At 37.4% G+C, this 21574-nt stretch overlaps 1 protein-coding gene across 1 annotated transcript in view; it reads right to left on the bottom strand.

Annotated features, from left to right (window-relative positions):
- The window catches only part of LOC306875155 (glutamate receptor-interacting protein 2-like), a gene marked incomplete at its 5' end in the record, with an annotated part of 127626 nt that extends 110716 nt beyond the window's left edge, over positions 1-16910 (bottom strand). Inside the window, one exon of the mRNA XM_079425592.1 lies at positions 16775-16910. Within this exon, the coding sequence (XP_079281718.1) occupies positions 16775-16910 (136 nt within the window). The remainder of the gene's footprint in view (positions 1-16774) is intronic.
- Positions 16911-21574: the final 4664 nt, after the last annotated feature.

Raw genomic sequence — 21574 nt, 5'->3', positions numbered from 1 at the left:
TCTGGATGTGTTAAATGCAGAGGATAAATTCCGAGTATGGGTCACCATACTTGGCCACACACCACTTCCCTTTCTTCTTTCTATATTTGCTGCAACTCTGGCAAAATAAAAAGTAGTTAATGAGTACAACAACAACAACAAAAAATATATATATATTTTTTTAAATCACAACACTAAGATGCTTCCTAGTTTTTAATAGGCCTGGTAAATTTAAGATCACAACCAGGAGTGGTTTATGGATTTAGAAGAACTATAAGTGAACTTCACAATTATATAGCCAACTATATATAAACAGTATATATTTGCTTCAGTGAAGGTAAATATAAAGTGGATGAGTACAACACAACTAAAAAAAGAAAAATTTTATCACAAAGATGCTTTCAAGTTTTGCAGTCAAAAACACGCAGCAAATCCCACCCATCTGCAAAACTATGCCACTAACGTCACTATAAAGAAGTGTGAAGGCCTTTTAATTCTAGTCTAAAAATATCACTCGTTGTAATGAAACGTTAATGAAAAGCAATGATAAACATTTTTGCACACTTGATGTTAAGAATGTATGAATAATTCAACTAGATAATACAAAATAAGCCACTCATTTTGAAAAAAATAATAATAATAAACCTAGGAGAGGTTTATGAAAACGGCAAACACAACTCAAGCACTCACCAACACACCTGAAGTACTGTATAGCACCTATTCTTGGATTTTAAAAGAATGTTCACATTCGACTTTAACAAACAGCTTGGCTTTCCAGGTTCTCGAAAACAAAGCATCCTAGACAAGCCTGACCTTTCCTTATATTAAGTTTCAAAAATCAGTGGACAAGGCAAGATTACATACAACACAGAGTTAATCACACATCCTAATTACACACTAATCCCGAGATTCGTCCACCTCCCAACACTTGGAAAGGTTTGGACCCCCATCCCAAAAGCTTGTGTGAAAGTGGTGCATTGCACAATACCCTTGATCCCGCGTCTGATGACCCCCATCCGGCACTTGAGCGAAACGGAAAACATATCCTCCTCTTACCGCCTCCTCTCCTCTTCAGCGACTCATCGTTGGAAGGGGAAAAAAGAGAGGGAGAGGGGGAAAATAGCTCCAAAGCACTGTGGAAGAAGTCACATGGCACTCTCAGGAGCAGTCCGCCACTCCACAAAGGCTGGGAGACGAAACAAGAAAAGGCAATTTCTCATTATCTACCTCTCTACACGTTACATCCCCATCCTAGCTGAGGAAAGTTGTGGCGCTCTCAGGCAAGGCGGCATCTGTCAGAATGACAGAGCGAGTGAGGGAGTAAAAAAAAGAGCCTGGGAACAAACGAGTTGTTTCGCGCTCTTGCCAAAGAACACCTCGGCATCTGAGTGCTTCTGAGTGCATCTTCCTTGTCATGTCTTTGGATCAGTACAAGAACGGTAATCAATATTTATAACTCCTCATCTTTCCTGACACCACTCCCTCCTTTTGCAGTATTCTTCTCCTTTTTTTCCACTCAATTCCTCCAGTGCGCTTCCTGCCCATCTTTTTTTTTTGCACTCTTGAGCCCTCTTTATCTGTCTCTATCATTTTCTCTTTCTAGCTCAGCCGGTAACGCTGAAAAGCTTTTGGGAATTGAATAGAATTACTCCTCTTTTCCCATATTGGAATTTGGCTATAATTAATCACAGCAGTGCTGAGTTTATTGTTCCATGTAATACAGTCGTGGTTAAGGGATGATCACAATACTCCACACAATGCATCAACTGCATAACACTCCTAATAAGGGAGGCAGTGTAGTATGAAAGGGCTGAAAGCAACTGCACTTTGTGGATACACAAACGTACACTTGCTTGCACTGTGCTAAATATAAGCACAGCATACAAGTTGCTAACCACAATTGTTGTAAACCAAAACAGCTTAGGAATCTCCTTTTATTAGTAGAGTGATATTTCTGAATACTGACAGCTTCTAAAATAAAATTCTACCCAGAGATGCATGACTTTTAATCATGATTTAAGGAGTTCCCCTGGGCTATGTACTTGGCTCAATTAAATTCTGGAGCATGGAAGGTATGATTTGGGATTTACATAGATTTCACACAGGACATGCTTCAAATTTAGAAGAGACAGTGATCATCAAGATTAACTGGCAAAATAAACTAATCAAGAACATGAGTTCATGGTGTATTCAGTGACATGTTAACTCCATATTGTATATTAACTACATATTGTGATACTAATGCTTATTACTAAAGTTTTTCACCTTAAATTTTCAGAATTTTCTTTCATCGTTTCCTCATTCTAAGACAACTACACATAAAACACACCACACAGTTCTTCATATTTAATGAATGTAAATTTTTGGTGCTTCTTAATAAAACATTAATGAACTGCCTATGGAACCCCATATTCACAGTGCCTTTTGATGTGCGATGCTTACCTGAAATCTTACACATTACAAGTCCAAATACACATTTTCATCCATTATATAAAACGCATTTAATTTTCATACCCATGCATAATGAAAAGCAATAAAGCCATGGCTCACGAGACATTAAATATAATGATTAATTGATATTTCATCGCATCAAGCTCAGACATTAATTTTTAATGTTACATTATTGTTTAGTAATGTAATGTTGGTTTAAAGCTACACCATGTGCTAAACTGAGAAATTAGAACTAAATGGTGGATGTCAGTAGATATTTTCTATCATCTTAAAACAGCACACTTAATTCCATTATGCTCATCAACACAAATGCCCAAATATTCATTTTTTTCAACTATTTAATTGACTAAAAAGACATCTAAGTTATGAAAAAGCTTAAGTTCACAGACTACCACAGTTAAGCCATTGCACTAATCTACAAACAGTGGTTAATCAATCAACTTACAGTAACCTCGGCCATTATTTGCAATGGGATGTTCTGAGCAAAGCCATTACCATTCCAGACACAAATACTTCTGTTATGCTTCATTACTAAGGAAAACTGGATCTGCTTCATCTAGATGCTGCAAAGAGTTAAAAACAGTATTGCCTATGATGCATTTGCAGTCAGTTAAAAGCTTCAGGCAATACATAAACATAATACTTCACACAAGTATGTAAATGCAGATGCAAACGTTTGACCAGTGAATTAATATATAATGCATGTAGGGCCCTTTTATATAAAGCTGACGTTACAAAAACTCTCTATTATCCAAGCATAACGTGCATTAGATGAAACATTTTTTGTAGATGAATTTTTTGTAGAGTATATTTTGAGCATTATCATTCCCTCAGACTTGGAGGTGTGACCCAAATGAAATGAAATTAAATTAAATCTTGCAGAGCAACAGTTCACAACAGCAAACCAAATGATGAATTTAAGGCATATTACAGCAGACAAATCTTGAAGTTGTTCTTTAGAAAGTGGAATTGAATGATAAAAGAATGAGTGTCGTACGTCAGTTATGAAAGCAAAATGTCTTTGTAAGATTCTGCTGTCAGTACGCCCACTTCTCTCATTCTTTTATGAAAGTGATGGCCCTGTTTCATATCACTTTATTAAAAAATAAACCATTATATAACACAGTCGTTCAGATCATAATTAATTCTACCTCTCCCCCGAGTGCAACACTTGACAAACAATAGAAATGAAACAAAAGTAAATTAATCACTTGTATGAAATGTAAAGCATGTAAATTCTTTTCATAATCACGTCACCAAGAGGTATTTCACACAAGCTGTGATACATTAATAATCGTGTTTTTGTTTTCACTGTAAATTAATCCATCACATTTCCATCCGTTAGTGCGTTAACTGCTAATAAGGTGATGAACAGCTTTCTTTCTTTCTTCCCTAAAAAGCAAACTTCCAGCTTTCAACACTACAGATTATTTTATACAAAAAAAAGCGAACAAAAAAACAACAACAACAACAACAACGTTTTGGTTCCACTAGAAAGATTCATGAATTTCACAAAACTACCATCGCTTCAAAGATTTCACCAGATTCCACAGTTCTGTGGTAACGTTTTCCTCTAAAACAATATTTATTTACTCTAAAACAATATTTATGAAATATTTCTGCTTTTTCTCAAAGAAATGCAAAGGAAATATAGATGCATTTTGATCTCTGGGCTCACTGTGTAATTTACTCGTAAACTCTGATTAAAATGCATGCTTGCCACCCACCCTAAGAAAAAAACAGACCAAAAACTAGGCCATTTCCAGAATAGCAGCATTCAGGCCTATTCTGTGCTACATAATAAAGTTGCCAAATAGAAAATGATTCAACCACTAATAAAGCATGTGTTTACTAAAAAGTCAGTTTTATTCCTAATAAGAATATTTATTATTGTCGGCCTCTTAAAACATTGTAAATACACAGTTTGAACATTAACACTGCACTGTGCTTACTTCAAGGTAAATAAAAAACTTTATTAAATTTAAATATATTGTACCTAAAAGTGAAATAAAAACTGCACAGTACTTAAAGATTAAATGTATCATACTTAACATTTAAGTACAGTAACTTACAGTTTTTATTTTACTTTTGAGTAGCTACAATACATTTTCATTTCATCTTTATTTAGTACAGTACAGTTTTTATTTAACTTTTAGTCCTTGATTAAAAAAAAATAACACAGGCTGTACGTGTAAGCTGCAAGTAACAACAATCAGGCCACGTGTCCACCAAAGCCAGCTGAAAACACCCAGCTGTGAGCGCTTGAGAGTGCAGCGTAATTTAGTTGTTTCTTTCAGTTGAGACGCTGTGGTTGCTATGATATGGAATATCCTCTGAAGTAATATGGCAGACGAATCGAGAATGCAATGTTTTTCCAAGCATTATTTTTCATAACAATATTATGGTACTCCGGCAATTCCATCTGGTAAAGACATAAATACTCGGAGACAAGCAATATTAACTTCTCCATTGTTGTTCAATCTTAGTACAAGCAGGGTGTGACAGTATTAGTCCCGCCCCTCCTCCACTGTGATTGGTTAGCTAACTAAAAAGTGACAGTGATGAGAGCTGAGTGATGAGAAGTTTTACCCAAAGATGAAAATTTGCGGTATATCGATATATTTTATTCAGAGATTCCTCTGCGTAGCACTAGAGGAAGCTCACGTACCACTAATGTTAAGCGTACCACACTTTGAGAACCACTGGCCTAAGCGATATAGCTACAGTACTCAACATTTCTCTGAAATGGCATAAATCAGACAAACAATTAATTAAACTAAACAGTTGTTTTTACACTAGAAATATTCATGAATTGTAGAAAACAAAGGCCAAGCTTTACTTATTTATTTATTCTTTTTTTTAAGTGAACCTTTTTCACAGATTTCACCATTTAATAATAATTTAATAATTTAAATGTACACAGTTTTAAGGTAACCATGATTGTCTCTAACATTGAAATATTTGCGCTTTTTCTTTGTTTTACTTGAATGTGAAGGAAGATTCTGGTTCTGTTAAATGGACAGTTTGAACTGGTTCACAGGAATCATTTAAACGAACTCTTTTTAAACTCTAAAACTACTGTATTTATGTTAGTTTAAATTGTGCTATTAAAATGTGAGCACTGTCAGACAAGACAGTTGGAACTTACTGACCAAAAAAAGAAAAAAAGTGTTTAAAAAAATTGCAATAATCACAGTGTTGTTAGTCCTTTTCTGCATATTTCTCTTTGTCTGCTTTCCAACTTTTACACTTGCTTTACCTCTTTCCTTGAGCCACTGATCTTGTACACTAAGATCAAACCATCACACTGTACACAGTAAACAATAAGAACACAAGAAACAATAGTTTTCTCCAGGCCCTGAAACAGAAACCGCATCATTTGGCTAATGAGGATGGCATTTCAGCCCACGTCTCTGCAGCAAGGACGCAGTGGTAGGAGGACCGTCATGCTGCTACAGGTCCTGCTTCAGCGCTGAGACTATCAGCTATCAGACCTAATGGAGAAAGTCTGTTCGGTAATGATATGGAGGAGCCAAGGTGAATGTTACTGCAACTCCTTGATATTGATCTAGGATTGGCCAAAGCTGATTTTGGGGGAAAGTTGTGTGTGGAATTATGTATAAATATGAATAATATATACGTATTACATACTGTACTTAGAATATTTTGGTTCTTAATCTTATCACTCATCATACCCGGTTAAAAAGTCACCGCTTGCCACTGATATATATGTTTGTGTGTGTGTGTGTGTGTGTGTGTGTGTATGATATTGCCACATTTCCCCAATTGATTGATTATGTTAAGATTTGCTAACTTTTATTTTCTAAAAGTTTTCTAAGACATTATTTAATATGCACTAATTTGCATACATTTTCAGAACAGAAATCTGAATACTGGATAAATCCAGGTTCAAAACGATTTTATTTTGTTGACATATTAGTCAAAGTTTTTTTTACATATTGGATTTTGACATCTCTTTTTATTACTTCATAGATCAGAAAATACTGTCACCAGTCAGAGAGAGAGAGAGAAATAAAAATGTTGGATATTGTTGGTTCAGTACAGGTAAAGTACAACAAAATAAACACTTAAAAGTCTCTTTCTTTCTACTAATCTGAAACAACAGATTATGAAAGGCCAAACAGTTAGCTTGTAGTGTTTTAGGGTTTTAAATTAAATTCAGTTGAAATGCGCTTCAGAAGCGTGCTTCCAAAATCCTCCTCCTTCCCCAGCTCCACCTGTCAAGATCTGCTACAGGGTGATTTTGTGTATGTTATACATAGGGGTTATTTCATATGTGTTATGTGCAGCAGCAGTATTTCCTACATGCTCACAGCAGCATTTCTGTGGGTGCATTAGTAGCAGCAGCAGAGTAGCAGATCTATTCCACCAAGACCAAACACATTAACATTACCGTGTATATTACCATGCTAAACTCTCTGAGAGTTGTCATGACAAAACTTTCAGTAAATTGTTGATATGACCACACTGACTGACACCATCGACTGAGAACAACTTGAACTAAATTAAGATGGATGATGGCACTACTTTTTCCCGTAAAGCTGTCAATCGGGAAGCTTCATTCTTCTATTCACTCGATTCATATTCAGGTTCTCCACTCATTCATTCATATTCCCATCTTCATTTATCCCTGAGCTCTGACGCAACTCCATGAAACTGCAATTAGACGCCAATCTGTTGCTTCTATAAAACATTCTGGAAATGCAAGAATTATTGATGCACTCCGAATTGCCGTCATTAACAACTGGATGTGAGGAATCCTAAGGAACATCAGAAAATAATTAAAAAAGGGAGACTTCAACCACCCCCAACCGATCAACACATTGCCGCCCATTCAGACTGTTTGTTCATGCTGTCGGCTGGTTTATTGAATTCCCTGTCAAGGGTTGAACATCAGAGCAGAGATCAGTCATGTACAAGAGCTGGATTGCTCTCACGGTGGGTGAATCACGGCTCTTTGATCCGAGCTTCTGGCTACTCGCTCCCTGCCGCCACGACAAAAGAGACTTGTGGGATTCTGTACTTCACACCACAGAAAGACAAACAGACCTGGAGCCTAGGAAGATCCCAGTGTTTTGTACAGGCGCTTCTTTGAAAGTGATCCTTTTTGCGAAAATAATTCAAAAGATTGAGAAGAAAAACATAAAAGAATGAATGGGGAATGAAGTCAATGTCTGTCTGTCCAACAGAGCACCAAGAAGCTACAATATTTATGACAGGAATGATTATGAGAAACTGTTTTGGCACTTTTTTGGATTGTGCAACAAAGCTTCAGCGAAGAAGACTTTGAAGCTTTGCAAGTGTCAAAACGTATTTCATAAAAGCAACACTCTGAGACTGTATCACAAGGAATTTGACAACTAGAAGAAGTGCAAGTCACATCTTTATCTTCTTGGGTGCATTTTAGAGGCTGATGGGTGTATTGTGTAACTGCTAATATCAAAAAAGAAAATTCATTAATGTGGGTAGATAAAGATAAACAGTTAAAGACTTTTAAACGAATTAATTCCATTGATATATTAATACATTTTACACTAACTACAAGAAAAAAATGAACGTATTTTAGTAAAAAATGAAGACATGAAATGCCACTGAATCAGTGATTCCTTTTTGAATCTGTTAATTTACAACTATCCAAACAAACCTACTGAACAAAGTGATCAATTAAAATGAATCACACTTTCCAACAACACATAGGGGAGAGCTGAACCGATACAATAAAATTAATCAAACTCTCCAATACTACACATGAGAGAACCATTTAAAGATGAACCAGGCATGAACCAGACAGTCAAACTATCTAAACGAATCAACTGAACTGAATCAAACTTTAAAATAATGCATAGATAGTTCTTTAAGATGAACTGATTCGCTTAAATGAATCAAACTTTCCATCACAGCATGAGACAGCAGATTTGGATGGACCAATTTACTAGAATGAATCAGACACTAGAATCAAAAAGACAATATGGCAACGTAGCATTTGGTTGCGCTAACCAGTATTCCTTACAAAAGTAGCTCATTACCAGAAAAGCTAGTGTCTACTTTTAATTTCTTCCAACACCGCAAGTGTCATGATAGACACTGCTGGTTCAATTATTAAGAAAGGGAAGTTATATTATATCAAGACATGGACATGTAAAGGTCACAAATTTAACTTTCTATGGAAATTTGTGAATGAAACCATGGAGAAGTCAATTATCACTATGAAAGGGCTACAAAGTTCAGTAGATGAGAACAAAAAGCCACTGAATCAGGGATTCCCTTTTGAATATCTTAGTTTATCTAAATGAACCAACTGAACATATCAACCGAAATGAATCAAACTTTCCAGTAAAACATAAAAGAGAGAGTAGTTTAAAACAAACTGATTCACTAGAATGAATCAAACTTTCCAATACTACACATCAGAGAGCAGTTTAGGGTAAACTGATTCAGTAGAATGAATCAGACTTTCAAATACTATAAACAGTGTGACATTAAGATAGCACTGTAGAATTTGGTTGCACAAACTGCGGACTACTAACCATTATAAACTGAGAAATGCAGTGTCTCTACTTGTACTTTTGGTACAATTATTTAAAAAAAGAAGTTATTAAACCAAGAAAAGCACACGTAAAGGTCATCAATTTAAAATTCTGTGAGAATATGAAAACTTGTGAATGAAACCACAGAGAGGTCAATGAACTCTTTGAATGAGCTATGAAGTTCAGTAGATGAGGACTGAATAAATCTGCATTGGTAAACCTTAAGAGCAGCTCTGAATTAGCACTGAAGAATGATACAAAAGAAGCTATTACTCTGAAAGAATTATGAAAACATAAGGTTAAGCTCAAAATTCAAATCAATAAGCGTGGCACATCTCCAACACAGCCCACACCTCAACAAACATGCCTACAGTGAAGAAAATACAGGTAAATACTGCACAAGAACCTGATTTGGCTTAGGAGAATGTTTTCGAGTTTTAACTGTGGACACTTTTATGGACTTGAAAAAATAACATTACAAAAATGTTAATATCGTAATGAACTGTAATAATAATAATAATAATAATACGCTTAATTAAACATACCTTAAAAAAGTGCTCAAGGTTGAATTATTTTCAAGCCACTGTTTATGCCATTGCATATGAAATGACAAAAAAACTAAAAATGTGATATTAAAGTCAACACTCAAGACTGCCAGAAATGAGCCATGACATACGAATAGGGTTCATTTCAGAGCTACGATAATATTGCTTCCGTGATTTTATCTCTGCATATAAAGGAGCTGAACTCTAGATTTCAAGCACAGATCTTCTTGTATTGCATCTCAGGAGGCAAATAAGGTCAGAGAGTCAAGGGCGGAGATTGCGGGGGGCCAGCTAACAATAGAAAGATTTTACTAAATATTTGTTAATTAATAATGTTTTCAACTCAAAAGTAAATATGCACATAATGTAGTTATTTTAATATATTTTACTGTTATTTATTGTAAATAAATTAATAAATAAAATTATACTTATTAATGGCTTTCTCAATTTCATTTGCATAAGTTGTCGCGTGACGAATCTTTGCATTTTGCCTGTTGCATGACATGAATGGATATTTAGTGATTTTTTTATAACATACAACAACGGCAGAGGAATCAGAACCTAACCAAGATGAAGATGCCCGACTCCAGACCCGGACAGCCTCTTAAAGGTGATCCACAGGATGTTCGTAGCAGCTCAGTGTTTTACATTTATGTGAGGAAAAGGACCATTTACATCCAAATGTAATTTAATGCACACAGAACAAAACCTAGAAATAGATTTCAGAATATAAACTGCTTAATCGGCCATTTTCAGTAAGATTTAACCATACTAAATGTGTTTGTGTGCCTGCTTTTGTGCGTTTTACTTGAATAATGTCCAACAGATATCTGTTTTAAAGCAGTGGGTAATTCACTTGTTGATTTGCTTAAAATTTCCTGTTGGCAAACATGTTTATGGTGCATTCTATTCAACCTGTTTATTGTTAGCGCAGCAGAAATAGGCAGCACAGCCTACAAGTAATTTGCGTGCAATGTATCTGGCTGCGAAAATGTATTTAAAATACCACCCCACCAAGCTCAAACATTAAGCTACGCCTATGCAGAGAGTTGCTACAAGAACCGAATTCACACTGAAAACATTATTTTTGGGGCCTCAAAACCAAAATAAATCAAAAGTGATTAAAAAGAACTGCTACGCAACACAGCAAACGAAAAAGGACATTCGATTTCCAAGCTTCTTTTTTTCATCGAGTCCTTGCAGCTTTGTGGCATTTTATTCAAGGGTGAAAGGAAAGCAATGACAAGAGGCTTTTTTTACTGACAGGATCCTGTAATCCTGTCTCGCACTTCCCGCGGCTCACACTTATCACTCAGGGAACAAGTTGTGAGTGGAGGAACGAAGCCACTATGTTCCTCCAACAAACTTTAAAAAGTAGCAACAGAGCAGATTTTCTGATTAGTTTTTAAAAAGTGGTCACATAAACTAGTTTTAATCCATTAATTCTATCGAGAATTAGACAACTAATGCATAAAATGAAAATGGGTGTCATTTGTTGGTTGTCAATGTTGACACCTCTAGAGTACATGGATACATCTAAATATCCCATAATTATATTCAAGCTTTTTATCTCAAATGCCAGGAATAATCAATTTATAGGGCACAGCTTTAGAGCTCTTGAAGTAAACATGCAATTTCTGGGGTGAACATGAATCAGTTTTAGGGTTCCTGAGGTAAATTTCAAGACAATATTAATGATACAGAGTATAAAGTTCCATAAACCCCACAAGAAGTTTTTGCTGAGTGACTCATTCATTCATATGCAATATTACTTTTGTCACAACAGGTCTGTAGAGCATCTCAGGGCAACCCACAGTAACCGTTCCTGAATGAATCAGTGTTTTTGAACATTTAAGTAATCGATTCAATGAATCATTTATAAAGACATTCACATAATGTTTAATCCCTGAATGAATCAGTGATTTGAACGAATCGTTTGAAAATGAATGGCTCAATGAATAACTTTATAATGACTTAAAGACAGTCGCTTGGCGCCACCTATCGATGTAAAGATGTACCTTAGAATAGCCTAAACACACAAACAAAGAAGAGCATTTATCAACTAAATAATGTGTCAGTGTATGCTTTTTTGCTATAAACTTCTAACATATTGTTTTGAGTTATATTTTTATACGCAATTTTACTTTTACTTCACCGACAAAAATATTTCCAAACAAAGTCACAATTGGGTCTGTAGTGCATCTCAGGGCAACACACAGAAAGCGTTCCTGAATGAATCTGTGTTTTTGACATTTAAGTGAACGGTTTAATAAATCAGTCATACAGACAATCACATAATATTTAATCCCTGAATGAATCAGTGTTTTGAACAAATAGTTTGAATGAATAACGTATAAAGACTATTGGCGTAAAAATTTATCTTGGTAAAGCCTGAACAAGCAAACAAAGAAGCGTATTAACCAACTAAATAATGTATCAGTGAATGTAAATTGTGCTATAAACTGTAAAATATATATGTTTCATTAGGTGTGTCACTTGCTATTTCTTTGTTACTAATTGTGAAAAAAATAAAAAATATATATATATATATAAATATACAAAAACCCAATCAACATCAAGTCCATTGATTTTCAATCTTTTAAGTTATATAACTTAATGGACAGGCAACATAAAAAGAACAGGGGAACAGGAGAATACTTCTGCAAGCTATGAATATTCAAAAGTGACTTAATTAAATATAATATATTCCATTATCACACTTCTGCAGATTTCATTAAGCAGCTGATGCATTCGCTTCATGAAACGAAGAACTGAAGGCCACGAATATACAAAATAATGGTTGAAATACGTGAATCAAAGCTAGAGAGAAAAGAAGAGGGGAAAAAAAACATGTACTCTGACCTAATTTCACTCGACCCAAGCTGGATATGACTGGTTGGGATTGAATTAAGTCAAGTACTTGCAAATGAAGCTCTATTCACAGTTGGTAAGAGATGACAAATCTTGCCATATGTATCTACCATTTTGGCTCCATTTTGTTCACAAAGGCAACTGAGGTGGCACAATTCCTGAGGCTTTTAATCAAGAGATCTCTCAAATTCCAAAATCTGGAATTAAATGCCACAGATTTCCATTTAAACAAAAATGTCTTGTTTGTGTCCCATTTCAGCTTCTCGTAGACAGGCATTTCAGGAGAAAGTCCTGAGTCGAAGATGAAATTTCAATAACTGAGAATTCAAAGTCTCCTGAGGTATGAAAAAGCAACCCCCGAGCAATAAAGAAACGTCTTGCCTCATCTTAAACCTGATCAAAACCTCCTTACCTGTGAAATAAATCAGATCTAATATAATATTATAATACAGCACAGCTATATAAAACAGGATTACTTATTTCCTGCAGCTCCAAATTGCAGCTAACATTCATCATTCTACATTTGCTGTGAAATCAAATTTGTTCTGATTTCTTCCCACAGATCTTTCAGACGCCTTCGCCATTCCCATGATGCATCAGAATCCTGCTGGGTTTTTTTTTTTTTTTCTTTTTTTTCAGTGTTGTCTTTTCTCGATGTGTAGCGCTCATAAAATATTCAGGATACTGTGTGGAGTGGATTGTATTATTATACACTGTGTTTTTGTGGTTATATGGGGGGGGGGGGGCACATGGTCATCCACTACGAGGGAACGAAGCCACACTGACACAAATTCAAAAGCTTCAAAGGTCAAAAGGCAACATTGGATTTGTGTCATATCGGCCTCTGGCTTCCCAAGAGTGCCTGGTCTCATATTGTTTTCTTTGCTGCATGAATTCACAGGATCATTGACCTGAAGAACTAGTAAAATGTACGGCTGAGACTGTGAACAAAAGGAACACAGATCCACTGCAGTGCAAGAAAACTTACAGTTTGCCTTCAGAACACACTGGAAATACTTTTTAAATAATTTAGCTGAGGTAATGTAACATATTTGAAACCTTTAAACACACACACACAAAGGAATGAAGGAATGAGAATTTCTATAAAATAAATGAATACCGTGTCAATAAAAAGATAGCTATTAGACATTGGCTGGAATGAAGTGTGACATTGCCAAAGCATTTCTATCTGCCATTTTCTCTACAGGAACTGTTAAATTACTCAGTAACGAGATTAAAAACTGTGGAGGCTGCAAATTGGAATCAAACGCTCCTCAAAGTCAACTGAAAAGAGAAAAGCCTCATTTGACCGTTATTACGGCTGATAACATTACTGTAAGATAACAGGGCTGTTCCTAACACGTTCATTATATGGTGCTGTGAACGTTTTAACATAATAACCTGAATCAATATATATGTTAAAGGAACACTCCACTTTTTTTTTTTTTTTAAATAGGCTCATTTTACAACTCCCCTAGAGTTAAACAGTTGAGTTTTACCGTTTTTAAATCCATTCAGCCGATCTCCGGTTCTGGCGGTAGCACTTTTAGTTTAGTTTAGCATAGATCATTGAAATGACCAATGATCAAAAATGACCAAAGAGTTTTGATATTTTTACTATTTAAAGCTTGACTCTTCTGTAGTTGCATCCGACGGAAAAAGAAAAGTCGCGATTTTCTAGGCCGAACTATACTCTCAATTAAATTATCATTAGTATATTTTTAAAAGTATATCATATAATTTAAATACACATGTTTATAATCTCATGTTTTTGAAAATACTGCAAAGCTGTGTAAATGTCTGTATTAGTTACATAGGTTTCTGTGAATTTCATTCAATTTTACATTCTACTGGTTAAATTCTAATTCTGCATTGTTTTCACATTAAACGGCGGAATGCAACAGCTGCAAATTTAGGATTGGTCAATAACATTTTAAGGCGGGGCTTAAGGGCTCAACTAGCATCAAAAACGTAAATCCAGAAATATCCGAACACAAAAGCAGAACAAAGGCTTTCTTTGTGAGTCTCTCTACCTCTTACGGTGCTCCTTTTGTAAGGTTAGGGAACAGTTCCCAGGTGCACTCGGTGTGTGTTCAGAGAGATGGAGTATATTTAGCACCCAGCAACCGAGTTGGAGCCGATCGTTCTTTCTTGTCACACTGACTTCATCCAACTTTCATCCAACTTACACTTCGGCTGCCATATTTAGACCTCACTTTTCTGTCACACAGTCTATTTTAACCTAGTCTGAGCCGATCGGCGCATCGACTGGCACATTGGAGGCTTTTTAAAACACAGTGCCACGACACAGCAACATTTAAAGCTATAGCGAAACAAAGCAGGCCTAACTGGAAACTTGTACACAAAGCATTAAAATGCGTTCCAGTTGGATGCGAAATTCCCATCAAAATAATTCTCTGCTATTTCAGGATGCCATGACTCTGGAACAGACACAGTGTCACATTGAGCAATGATATAATAGTGATACCTAATAATACAGTTTTGCTTGCAATTACAGAGTGTCGCAGGGCGCGAGACAACCTCCCCTGTGTGTAAACGTGAGATGCCTCATTAAAGACGCAGGGCTTCTCGCAAATGCATCTGAGAGTATAGTCTGCCAGGTTTTAAATAGTATATCACATGTAAAGCAATGTAATCTTCCTGGAGTGAATGGAAGATGAAATATTTAAAAACTGCTCTAGATGTAACGTATCTGATGTTGTCTGAAGAAATGCAAGAGAGATTGCATCATCTGGAGCATTTGCAATTCTTGGGATTGAGCTGGAATATGCAACGACAGTTAAAAAAAAAAAGAGATGCAAACAATACTGTTAATGGTCCTATAATTAGACCTATAATAGACTGTGCTTTATACACAAAAGTATGGAAGCCCATTTCTGCCACAGAATAAAAAATACAAAAGTAACTGCAACTTTTTATTTCACAATTCATACTGTTTCTCATAATTTTGAGAAGAAAAACAAATCTGAATTGCATGATAAGTATTGTGAGAAAAAAAAATCTGTTTATATCGTGCAATTCTGATTTTCAAACAACTAGGAATTCTGACTCTTTTTCTTGCAAGATTGTACATTTTGCAATATTTACTTTTTCATGCAATTCTGAGTTTGAATTATGAGAAAGTAGAATTTCAAGATGTAGTTTATTTAAAAATTCTGAGTTTGTATCACAATTTAATTTTTTTCATTTTTTTAAGTTTACATCTTGCAATTCTACTTTTTCGAAATTCTGAGTTTACATTCCGCAGTTCTGAGTTTATATTTCATTTTACATTTGATAAATTCTGAGTTTATGTCTCACTTTTTTTTCCCGCAATTCTGAGTTTACATCCTTTAATTCTGATCTTATTTCTCACAATTCTGACATTTTTCTTGCAGTTCTGAGTTTACATCTTGTTATTTTTTACTTTTTACATATATTTTTAAATTTACGTCACACCATTCTATTTCTCGGAATTCTGAGTTTACATTTTGTAATTATGACTTTATATCTCGCAGTTCTGAGTTAATGTCTCACAAATCTGACTTTTTTTCTCACAATTCTAAAATTACATCTGACTTTTTGCTCACAATTCTGAATTTATATCTTGCAAAATTCAAAGTATATATCTAGTAATTCTACGTTTACATCTCGTATTTCTGAGTTCATATCTCACAGTTCTGAGTTTACATCATGCAATTCTGAATTTACAATCATGTCTAGGAATTGAAAGACATGAGATGAAAGAAGGATGTACAAGGAAAGATTTGGTTCTCCAATCGATTTCTAACACAAATCAACCATACAAACCTAAGTGTCTTCAAACTTCCTGTAGATAATAATGCACCGGTCAGTCCTCCTGTTAAAACAGCCATTACTCATGCTAGTCATAACTTAATGAAGAGTTATGATCTTTACTCAATTAATATCGGTGAAGCTTCACTGATCTCTGAAGACCCTACCAAATCAAAGCTGTAGTATGAGCGATGATGAGTTGAGCTGATAAATGAAAGTCGAAAATTATGATTGCGCCTCACAGAAAGATCCATTTCATCAAATATTTAAAAGCCTAATACAAAATCAATTCTTCAGGAACAACATTAGGATCGAGAAACCGCATCCTCCACATTAAGTTCAAGAGTTTCACCATTAATTCAATTGCTCTTCCCCTCAGAGGAAACAAGATGATAATTGAAGCCACACTGACGGAAAGAAGAGAGAGAGAGCATTTTTTTTCTCCTCAGTGTATGTGGCGAACACCACAGGTCAAAGTTAATATCAAACCCACAAAGCAGTAATGAAAAAAGGATTAGAGAGGGAGGAGGGGGAGACGGAGAGAGAGACAGAACGAGAGAGAAAGTTTGCCAGGGGTGGTCTTACCGCTGATGCAAAGGCTGAGAGAGCACAGACTCTCCTCGCAGGTCTCCGGGCTCTCCGCCTCCCAATGAGACCCTCTTTCCCTTTTCCTGGGAGACATCTGTCTTACGATGTTTAAAACCCGGTTCACTCTATCCATCCTTCCCTTAGCTCTGTGTGACCGAATGTCCCACGATTCCACCCCAGTGTGTCACATTAGACACGGAGAGTCTTCTGAATGAGCGCGTAGAGGAGACACTCTGGCTGCTAGGATGCTAAATTTACGTTTGTTTTCGTTTGATTTTTTTTTCTTGCCTCTTTGCAACAAGCCAAGAAACGGGAACAGAGGGGGAAATAAATAGAAATATATCCCAGTTTGCCTGTCTCTCTCACTGTGAAGCTTTATCCCACTGCTTCCACAGCACAACTAGCAGTGACTTGATCTTTTTTTACCTCCCTCCCTCTATCCAGCTTGCTCTCTCTGACTCGCTCACTCTAGCTTTCATCTTTTTCACGAGGGTCCTCTCTAATCAGCTAATAATACCTCATTAGAATTGGGAGAAATTGGGGAGGGTTAACCTTAGGATGGAGGACGGACTAAGAGCTGTGAAGTGGACACACAGAAAGGTAGATCCACCTTGAAATTTTGAAGAGATCTAATTGGAGTTTTGGATATTTTAGACTGTGTCTGTCAGCTTTGATGACAGGTCATTGAGGTCTTGGGGGAAAAGTTACAAATATTATACCCAAATATTAATGATGAAGAGGATCATCTTGCACTTGGAGGCGTAACCAAATATTCGACCGATCAAATGCTGTCTAGAGTGAGAACATTCCTCTGTCACCTGCTGCTACAGTAAGTAGCATTAGCAAGTAGCAAGTAGCATATTGTGATTTTGTTGGTCTGCTGGCTATGTTAAAAAGAAACAGGCCCTGCGCTCAATTATGCATACTTCCCTACTATATAGTACGTGAAAAACAGTATGTTAAGTTAATAATACGCCATAATTGGAGGCAGGGGTGGACTGGCCATCTGCCAGACCGGGCATTTTCCCGCTGGGCCGACGTACTTTTTGGGCCGGGCCTATACATCTTCTCATACCATATTTGTCTGATCGACCCATAAAACTCTTAGCAGCCTATATTTTTTTCTGCCTAAATAGTTGATGGCGCTGTGGTCTTTGCGGCTTTCAATGTATTTGTCAAAAAAAAGTCGTTTTAGGATTTTTTCCCCCCAGACAGACCAGCCCATGAGACATTTAATCAGCAACCCATTGGTTATTTTCTTAATTGACATTGGGCTGACCCAATCACATCTTGAAACAACTTCCCTTTTGGTCTCTATCGCTCTCTCTCTCTCTCTCTCTCACACACACACACACACGCACACGCGTGCGCGCACACACACACATAGTGGTGTATTTTAACGAAGTAATACGTTACAGTACTTAAGTATTTTTGGGAGTATCTGTAGCCTACTTGAGTTTTTATATTTCAGCCAACTTTTACTTTTACTCCGATACATTTCCCCGAAGTATATTCGTTACTTTCAACAAAATAGTCAGAAGAACACAGACTGCAGGAAAGCAGGTTTGATGAATCAGTGGTCTGGTGTTTGCAAGTTAGAACAGCTTTGCTCATCTGCAAACAAGTGCGCGCACAATCGCGGATGATTCATTTTCCACTCAAAGCCGAGTCTGGGGTGTGTGATATACAGTATATCTTCTGCAATAATAGGGTAAGTGTTGTTGTAATGATGTGTGATCTGACATTATCAAGTAGGCTATTTCATCAAATCACACACAGAGTGCACGCACTTGATTTATTAATGTATTAAAACTCATAATTCCAGGCATTCTAAATTGTTGACGGCAAAAATGGTTCTGTATGCTTTTTTATATTTATATAATATAGTTAACTTCTATATCTATCTCACACAAAGAGTACAGCTTTTCTGCAGATATCAGCATGAGCACATTTAATAATCATTTCATACAAGTTCAGTAAAGCAATAAGTGACTTACATTTTAGACTTATTGCTTGTTTTTGCAAAATTTTGCCAACGAGAATAGTTCCAAACAAAGATCACAGCACTGTTTTGCGTCTCTGAGCAATGGACAGTGTACTTTTTGAACGAATCGGTTGAATAAATGATTCAGTGATTCACTCATTAACAGAGTCAAATGCTCTGTTCCTGAATGAATCAGTCGTTTGAATGAATCGGTTGAATGTCAATGACTCACTCATTAATGGTCACTTGCTGTCACCAAAGTCTTTGCTGTGACCTACTAGCAGTTTTAATTTCACATTTCAACTATTTTTTTCATGTTTTAAATTATTTCAAATATCAGTAGTCAATGTTTTATGTTAAAAACACAACATTAGGCCTATTTATGCATCTGTAACTGCAGTTTAAATGCATCCATGTCCCCTGTGAGATACATTAAACTGTAAATAAATACATCTAAATGCTATTTCAGATGCAGATTCCAGAAATGTTTCCTTATATTGGAATAAAAGACACTAAGTACCAGATGAAGTACTTCTTATTCTTACCCAAAAATACAAAATGGAGGAAAGAGTTCAAACTGAACACAATCTTGCTACTAAAGCTGTATGAATATTTATATATATGCTTCTTTTCCATTTACTTGTACTTTTACTTTCAATACTTAAGTACTGTTATGGTTTGAAGAGGGATAAACCCAATCGCAGACAGTATGCAAGTAACACGGATTTATTCAGACACAACAGGGAAAACAAAACCCACGATGGGGCAAAACAAGACTGGAGGGCAAAAACAAAGACTAACTTCACTAGGCTAAGACTTGACGAATAACTAACAACAGCAACAAGATCAGGACTTGACAAGGCAGAGTTCTACACAAGGTACTCACGGGAAGGTCTACACACAAGTAACATATCACAGGATACACACACTGAGAATCACAATGAACCGGCCCAAGACAGCAAACACAAAGGGATTAAATAAAGAGACTAATGATAAAGCAACAGGTGACACAGGTGAAGCAATAATGACAAAACGAGGATAACAAGGGGGCAGGGCAAGAGAACGACACAACACAAGCACATGGCCCAAACAAAAGGCCATGTGCTTGCACACAAAACATGGGTCTGTCATGATCCTGCCTCAAGAATTAAAGAACGACAAGGACTAAATGGCAGAATCGCGACAGAACCCCTCCCTTAAGGAGCGGCCTCCAGACGCTCCTCAAGGGACATCAAACACGGGACATAACAAACTGTGACAGACACAAACCAACAAAACATGACAAATAACAGCAACGGCAAACAAGAATAAACAATAAACGGGTTGGGGTGACACATTAGAAACAAAAAACAAGGACGGGGAGGCGGAGGCACGACAAAGTTCTTAGGAGGAAGTCCATGGTGAGCCGGTGAGTCAGGGGTCTTGGGTCTTCAGGATGAGGGTGTGGGCAGTGGGTGACGGGTCCGGGCAGATTTGGGTGGAGTAGTGTGAAAATTGGGCTTGGGCGAAACAATCCGGGGTTGGACAGTGACAGGGGGTACCGTGGATGACTGAACATGACTCTTGACGGGGGGAACAACAGGTAACAAAACAGGACACATGATAGGAGGGGTAATAGGCGGCTGTGGAGCTGAAACAGGCACTGGACTCCCCGATGACGGCTCGGAACCAACGCTCCACATCTGCATCTCGGAAACAGCGTTGTCTGTAGCTGTCTCTGGAACGTCGCTTTCTGTAGCTGACTCAGGAATGGCACCTTCTGTGGCAGATTCGAGTATGGTGCTCTCAGCAATTGGTTTCGAAACTGCGCTCTCTGTAGCTGATTTCGGAACAGCGCTCTCTGATGCAGTGGGTACAGGACTAGAAGACGTGACAGGAATTTCAAGGATCTTGACAAGACTCGATAGGTAATCAGATAAGGTCTTTGCAGCAACGACGACTGGCATCTCTTGATGAGCTGACACTGACTGCAGAATTGTTTCCGCAGCTAAATCGACCTCAGCTTTCTCTGCAGTGCTCACGACTGCAGACTCTGGTACCGCGCTCTCTGTAGCAGACTCAGAATCTGCTCTCACTGCAGCAGATTCTAGAGCCGCGATTACAATGGCAGGCTCAGGAATAGTGCTTTCAGTTACAGCGGTATCTAGAGAAGCCATCGCAGACTCAGAAGGAGTCTGAGATGGAGAACTGAAAGCTCCCTTCCTCCTTCTCTTTCTCCTTGGCCGTGGGGCAGAAGCCATAGCCGGACTTGCGACCAGTAGGGAAAGTTTTGCGGGAACCACCGCAGGAACGGCAGACTCTGCGGAGGAGGACTCTGACGCCGACTCCCACGACAGCCGTCTTCCTCGTTTTCCACGAAGACTTGTAGCTGCAGATGGCGCCTCGGGAGTCAAGGTGTAATGAGTCTGGTTCCCCAGCGTAGCCACCCCGAGGACGCGACCCTCCGGGATCACGGGCAGCATGGCCGGCGATGACGACATGGAGGGAGTCTGTGGCTCCTTTCGACACAAACGATCCACCAATTCTCGAAAAGGACGGTGGACCAGTCTCTCCCATTCAGCCAGAGGAGGAGGGGTATTGAGACCCGCGACGAAGTAACGGTTGACCAGGCTCTCCGGCAAGAAAAAAAAACTCTTCTTCTCCACGATCTGGGCGTACCGTCTCAAGGTCGACTCCCCCTGGGGAGGAAATGGAAGTTTTCCACTCTTACTGTCGGCAATAGCCGACTGCCACCATAGTTCCTGGTCGTCCGAATGTTGCTTAACGGAATAAGACATACTGTCTACTGGGTTTTGCTTGGGCCGGTTCATTCT

Source organism: Barbus barbus, assembly GCF_936440315.1.
Source record: "Barbus barbus genome assembly, chromosome: 9".
Lineage (NCBI taxonomy): Eukaryota > Metazoa > Chordata > Actinopteri > Cypriniformes > Cyprinidae > Barbus > Barbus barbus.
This window is presented reverse-complemented; position numbering and strand designations above follow the sequence as displayed.